Source organism: Thrips palmi, unplaced genomic scaffold (genome assembly GCF_012932325.1).
Source record: "Thrips palmi isolate BJ-2018 unplaced genomic scaffold, TpBJ-2018v1 HiC_scaffold_18, whole genome shotgun sequence".
Lineage (NCBI taxonomy): Eukaryota > Metazoa > Arthropoda > Insecta > Thysanoptera > Thripidae > Thrips > Thrips palmi.
This window is the reverse complement of record NW_023144627.1, coordinates 14,840,379-14,847,119: the sequence shown is the minus strand read 5'-3', so window position 1 is coordinate 14,847,119 and position 6,741 is coordinate 14,840,379. Positions and strand designations below refer to the sequence as shown.

Here is a 6,741-nt window from a genome sequence, read left to right as displayed (position 1 = left end):
GCCACAATGCAAACCCTGGAGGGAGGAAGGACTCCAAACACCTATACGTCGGTCCCAATGCTATCCTCAAAGATGAACTTCGCCTAATACATTTCCGCATCACGGCTTGCCCCACATACAGGCGGAGCAGTAAAGTTCCGTAGTTACAACGCCTCGGCCCCGCCGCAGACAGGCTGCCTTTACTTCCCGGAAAGGCATTGACGCGGCGTACACTGGGAAAAACTTGTAGGGGTCACGACAAAGGGGACCGACCGGCGGATCCAAAGTCGGGAACTGATTTGCGGAAACACTCTTCCGAAGACGTCCTGCGGTAATTGGTAAACTTTTTCGCGGTCTTGGCTTCACTTTCGAGGGTTCTGGTGTGCGCGCCGCGTCAGACGCAGGCCCGTCTGCGGACCGCCGCGCGGCATAACTATTTTCCCTTGTTCGCCTAGTTTTCCTCTGCAGTTTTTCTGTCTGTCTCTTGTCAGAGACCGACTGTCTTCTCTCCAGCCGACGCAACGAAACGGCGGGACCCATTCTGTTCGTAGGTGACGTCACCACGGCGTAGCGTTGCCCCACTTCAGATCGTAACCAGGTTCAAAGGGACGGCTGGGCGAAGAAGGTTTCGAGCGAACCTGAAATTCGGTTACGCATTTTCAGCGCGAGCCCTGGCAACACGCATCTTCACCCCCGCGCGCCCTCCTTTATACAATTCGCGTTTCAACTTCAATTTCAATATGAACTAGTTTCACACCAAGGCCGTGTACAAGCAGGGCCCGCTGAAGCGCGGCGTGGCTTGGGCGTGGCCGGGCAGAAAGAGTGAGAGGCGGTGCTCCGCCGACCCCTCGCGCACCGGAGACACTCAACTAATTTATTTCCCCTTAACTCAATCAGCTGTTGACGAGAAAGCGGCCTCGCTCCGCAGGAGTGGATTTCGTATTGTGAAATAACTGAATGAAAAGTTGGACAGCTTTACAAGTTGGCGCTCTGGCGGGCGGTGTGCCCTCGACTTTGGAATTTTTCTTTCATTGTCTTTTCCCGCACCAAGGCCTTCAAAGCGCGGCGCTGCCGCTTTAACCTCAAAAGCAAGACATTGCTTGAGATAATTTTGGTTGCCCAAAGCGCTATTTGTTTTTTGTTTTTTTCATTTCTCACGTCTAGCACGATGGGATTATTTGCGAGGTGCTTCTGGACGAAAGTACAGTGACAATCAAAGAAGAACTTCAGACACTTGATCCCAATCTAATTCTAGTTAAAGTTGTTCAACCGCAAATATAAAAATACTAGTATAAAAACGCACTGAAAACGTAATGGTCGGACACATGGCCAAATTATGGCGTGACAAAAAGTCACGCCAAAAATTGGCGTGACACGAAATTCACGCCGAAAAACGGCGTGACACGTGAGTCACGCCCTCATTTGGCGTGAATGACAACGCGTTTTATGAGACAAATCACGCCAAAAAGCGGCATGACAAGATATTCACGCCAAAAATTGGCGTGAATTTTTCAGTCACACCGACTTTTGGCGTGACTTTTCTGTCATGCCGTTAAATGGCGTGACACTTAATTCACGCCCCTGCAGCGGCACGAAGTCACGCCGATAGATTTTCAGTGCGTAAAGAGCATTGGTTTTCCATGCAGCCTTCTTTGTGACCAAACACGTCGTTTCACGCGCGTCTCAAGTTGCCCCAGTTTCCCCATTTGACGGTTCTGAGCGTGCTCTTTCCGTTTTTTGTTCCGACTCGGCTCCTCATCTTTCCCCGACGCGCTGTGCGCGGTGAGAACGACTCCGCTCCGACCTCACGGCACGCACACGGCCACGCGAGGCCTCCGCCTCTGGAAGGAGGACACGAGCCGTTCGCACTTCTCGCGGAAGAGGCGCCCGTTGCCGGTGTTGCCGAGGGCCTTGACGGTGATCTTCCGGAGCGAGTCGGGGAGGCGGGTGCACCGGTCCAGGATGCTGCCGAAGAGCGCCGCGTTGTCCAGGGCGTCGTCGTCGTCCTCGCCGTCCACGGTGAAGGTGACGGACAGGCGGCGCAGCGACGGCAGCCAGCACCGGCACACTTGCGACAGGCAGCCCTCCCAGATGCGCAGGTCCGCCAGCTCCGTGCAGCGCGACAGGCTCTCCTCCACCGAGGGCGCCAGGGACTCGATGCCGAAGAGCACCAGGGCGCGCAGCGTGGCCGACGAGCCGCGGATCAGGTCCGCCATGAGGGCCTCCGGGAATACGTCCATGAAGAAGCCCAGGTAGCGGAGCCGCGGCAGACCGGCGGCCAGCTCGCCGGCGTAGGGGAACATCCCATTGCTGAATGGGCAGTCGAAGACTCCAGTCAGTGCACTAAAAGTCTATAAGCACACAGTAAACACTCTACAAGAGAAAATGAATGCATTTGTAAAATCTGCGAAGAAATGCTTCGTATTACGAAGCGAAATCCTTCGTAACACGAAGCATTTCTCCATGTCAGGAGGCAATTCTACAATGCCATCATTTTCTTCGTGGTTATGAAGCGAATGCTGGGTAGGCTTTTCAGAATGTGTGTTGGTTCGACCACTGCGAACGCCAAGCACACTTGCCTGCAGTTGTAGAGGTCGAGGTCCTCCAGCGCGCGGAGCGAGGCGAGGACCTGCAGAGCGGAGCGCCCCTGGCTGTCCGAGGTGTCCTCGCCGCCGGGGCCGGTCACTGACACGGAGACGCGTCGGCAGTAGTGGCGGCTGCGGTACAGGAGGTCCAGCACGGCGGTGCGGTCGTCGCGGAAGTCGTGGTCCATGCCGACGCAGCAGCAGTGGAACTCTCGCGCCACGACACCGCTGCGGCGCAGGGCCTCGCTCGCGGCCGAGCCCTCCGGGAACGAGTACCGGATGGCGTGGCGGAGGAACGGCGCGTGCAGCACCAGCCGCGCCATGTCGTGGTCGTCGTAGTTGTACAGGTCCTCCTCCTTGACCTCCACGCCGCGCCACGCGTCCGGCTCGCGGGCCAGGCGGTGCCAGCGCTTGCACACCAGCGGCACCACGTCCAGCAGGAACAGGCCGTCCTCCAGGAAGGAGAAGATGTGCAGCAGCACGTCGTCCGACAGGCACTCGAACTCCATCGCGGTGAGTGTGGGCGCCCTGCAGCGACGGCGAGGAACACCCCTGCAAAATGGTACGGACAAGTCAGTTGATTTGCTGCCGGGATTCTCCGTACCCAACACCCAGCACTCTCAGCATAGCCTCTTATCGGTCTTCTCAGTAGGACTCGCAGTATTCTCCGTAGGACTTAAAGAATTCACCGTAGGACTTACAGTATTCTCCGTACACTCGGAATTTCTTACTAAGCCGTGTGGAGATAATACTAAGCTAGTTCCGAAGGGGAAACAACATGAATGTTGGTGTAAGTTTCCCTTGAAATAACCTGCCCGAGCAGTTTCCGTTTTAGGGCTTACTTTTGTTCTTCTTACTTCCGGTCCAGAACTCACAGAAAAACCCTAATCTAAGCAGTTATATTTTGTTTCGCCTACGGAGCGGCGAGAGGTCTGATCTTTTGATATTCAGTGTGGATGCGTGGTGCACGAAGATAAGGCTATCACAAGAATCATCAGTTAATCACTCAGGGTTCCCAATTCATGGTTCCTCGTACTCACACACGCTCAAGTTCTTCTTTCGTAAACCATTTAATCAATGGTTTATTGACTTTCGATAAGCTCGCTGCACGGCATAAGAACAAATAAGAAAAACCAATAATGAAGAATTAGTTTGTTGAAAACTTTAAACTTGTCAAAAATCTGGCTGTTTGTTGCAACAAATTTAAGATCTGATGGAGAGACCGAAGCAAATTCCTGACAACACAATAGCTCCAACATGGTGGGTTCAAACTCAGCCAAAGCACGTCAAGACCGGGGCTTCAGTGTCAGACCTAACCTAAAAGCGTGTCTCCAAAACAAACCAACCTGCGCGCGTGCTTCGTTGTCCCTCCTAGGTAGTCAATCTTCGAATGGCGGATCTAGGCGATCTTATCTGCCCCACCGGCCGGTGCCGCCGGACCAAAGATAAAAGCCCAATGATAACCAACTCGCAGGCCATTCGAGGCACACAGTGGGCCAGAAGACCGATGCAGGCGGCCGAAAATAGACGTGTTTTGAGTTTGAGAGTCGCTTAGCAGGTCTAGAACCAAACGTCTGGCCCCACCAATGGATTCCTCCTTTGAAGAGACATCAATTGTTGGGGTCGATCACGTTCGGTTTGAGTCCCATTTAGCGACTCTCGGCCTCAAAAAAATCAGTCCGAGATTTTTACTGCCTCCTCCGCCGGTCTTCTGGCCCACTGGGGGGCAGGGCAGCGTGGCTGCGTAGCTACGGTGTTATTTCCGTTTTGTGGATCTGTTGGTCTGGGTCCGACCGAGCTTGGCTTCGCTCTATTTAAATTCCGAGGTACAAAGACGTCCATCTTGTCCTTGTCCGTCCCTCCTCCAGTCTCTCTATCCTCCTTCCATCCTCTTCCACGCCATTCACTTCGACTGCCCTGCCCGCCAGTGTACTAACCCTTTCCCTTTATCCTCGCTCCTCTCTCTTTGTCCTCGAGTGCTGTGGAGTCCCCCATAAGCTGCTCATTCAGCCAAAATATTATGCCTTTTTCTGTGTGTGCTTTGGTTTGGCGGTGTGCCTCGCCGGCGCCGCACACATTAACGCCCGCGGTCTCACCTTCGCGCGTCTATCGGCTAAACTTGACAAAGTTCTGCGTCGCAGGGGCGGTACGCGTTGACAGCACTCGCCCGGCTTTTCAGATAGTGGTACACAGATTTCAGAGGACGTACCGAAAAATAAAAATAAAATATCCGACTATCGAAATGACATTGTTCTATAGATCTCTTTCGTTTGCCCATTCAGCCTCCCGTCGTGTGCCCCCATCTGCGTGTATCCGTGTTTCTCACCCGGCCGTCCGTTGGCTCGCCCACCGCTCAGTCCGTCTGTCTGTCTGTCTGTCTGTCTGTCTGTCTGTCGGCCTGTCCGTTCGCCCGCCCTTTCCTCGCACGTCCTCGCACCCTCCCACTCCACTGCACTCAGCCCCATCCGTCAGACGGCGAGCCTGTTTAGTTTGAAAGGTTGATTGTGAGCTTCCGAGGTCGTTACTTGTGGAAACGTGATGTTGGGTGATACGACGGGTGGGGTATGGCTAGTGTGCGAGCCGCCACGCTGAGAGAGAAAGGCAGAGGCAGAAAGAGAGGGAGAGAGAGAGAGAGAGAGAGAGAGAGGGAGGGAGAGAGAGAGAGAGAGAGAGAGAGAGAGAGAGAGAGAGAGAGAGAGAGGAAAGGCCACCGTGTTTCTGCCATGCTGCCGCTGCTCTTGGGTGAGATTTGATACCAGATGAAATAGGCGTTGGCCTCCTGGGAGAACTTCTGAGTGGTTTTGTCTCTCTCCTTCACATCCGCTGGGAAATATTGACGGGGCGAATGTAATACGCGCGCCATTCTTCTATCATGGGGAAAAGGTTGGGCTTGATCTAGCGCCGCTTCCCATTTCGTGTGTGTGTGTGTGTGTGTGTGTGTGTGTGTGTGTGTGTGTGTGTGAAGGGGAAGAGGAATAAAGTTCGGTCTGGAAGTGATGGGTCCCCTCCCCGCAGGACAGGTGAACTCTGTGTGCCCTTCCCATCCCCCCCCCTTTTCCTGTCTCCTTCACCCCCTGCCCCCTCCCCTCCCCTAAATCCCCACTTTCCAATCTCCACGCGCGCCCCTCTATATAATCACTGTCACGCGGTTTGCTTGGTCGCGGCAGCGCCATGGCTGTGCCGTGGCTGCGCGAAGGGCGCCGCGTCGAATCGTCAGTCAGTCCAGACACCACCTCCCTGTTTGCATTTCTCTTCTCCCTTTTTGAGTGTGTGTGCGTGGTGCGTGTGCGTGTTGGGGGGCAGGGAGAGGGATGTGTGTATGTCTGTGTGTGTGTGTGTGTGTGGGGGGGGGGGGGGGCATTGAGAGCCGGGAGTGTGCGTGTGTGTGTGTGTGTGTGTGTGTGTGTACTTGTGGGAGAGAGAGAGAGAAGGGGGAGAGCGTTTGAGAGGGTGTAGCTGTGAGTGAGAGGGATAGCCGAGGGCTGTCTGTGCAGTGAGGGGGTAAGGGGATGTGCAGAGCGATCATATGTCCGAACCAATGTCAGTATCTCGCTCTCGGCTTCCTGAATATTTCCTTGTCTTTCTTGTCCTCGTCATCCTTCTTCTTCTTCTTCTTCTTCTTCTTCTTCTTCTTCTTCTTCTTCTTCTTCTTCTTCTTCTTCTTCTTCTTCTTCTTCTTCTTCTTCTTCTTCTTCTTCATCTTCTTTTCCTTCTTCTTCTTCTTCTTCTTCTTCTTCTTCTAGCTCAAACGGCGTCTGGAATTCTGGCCGCCTCCACCGTCCTTCTGGCCCACTGTGGATGCACTTTGTGTGTATTCTCGTCGGTCGCCTCGTGCGCGCTGTCCACCGCGTCTGCCTTCCTCCGCGTGTGCCTCCCCGGCCCGTCCTGGGCCAGGCCCGGCCCGGCGGCACGCAGTGGCAGCGCGGCCAACGAAGACACATGAGGGGGTGAGAGGTGTCAAGTGTGTATAAGTACTGATAAACAGGGGGCCATAAATAACACCCGGACGTGGATTGGAAGATCCTCCCGTGCCCCGCGCCGCCCCGCGCCGCCCCGCCCCGCCCCGCCGCGCCCCGCCCCTCGGCACGTCCTTCGGCCCCGAGGTCCTGCGCCCTTGTGCCCTCCGGCTCACCTACGTATCTCTCTGCCCTTGTAAGGCGCCCTTTCGTGATTGATA

General features: G+C 55.0%; 1 protein-coding gene across 1 annotated transcript; it reads right to left on the bottom strand.

The window, feature by feature from the left end:
* Positions 1-1,473: 1,473 nt before the first annotated feature.
* Positions 1,474-3,947, bottom strand: LOC117645047. Its single transcript, XM_034384940.1, has 3 exons — positions 3,911-3,947; positions 2,559-3,116; positions 1,474-2,289 (listed from the first exon to the last, which is right to left on the bottom strand). Exons 2-3 carry the CDS (start codon positions 3,071-3,073, stop codon positions 1,785-1,787), a joined length of 1,020 nt encoding a protein of 339 aa, XP_034240831.1. The 5' UTR covers positions 3,074-3,116; positions 3,911-3,947; the 3' UTR covers positions 1,474-1,784.
* Positions 3,948-6,741: the final 2,794 nt, after the last annotated feature.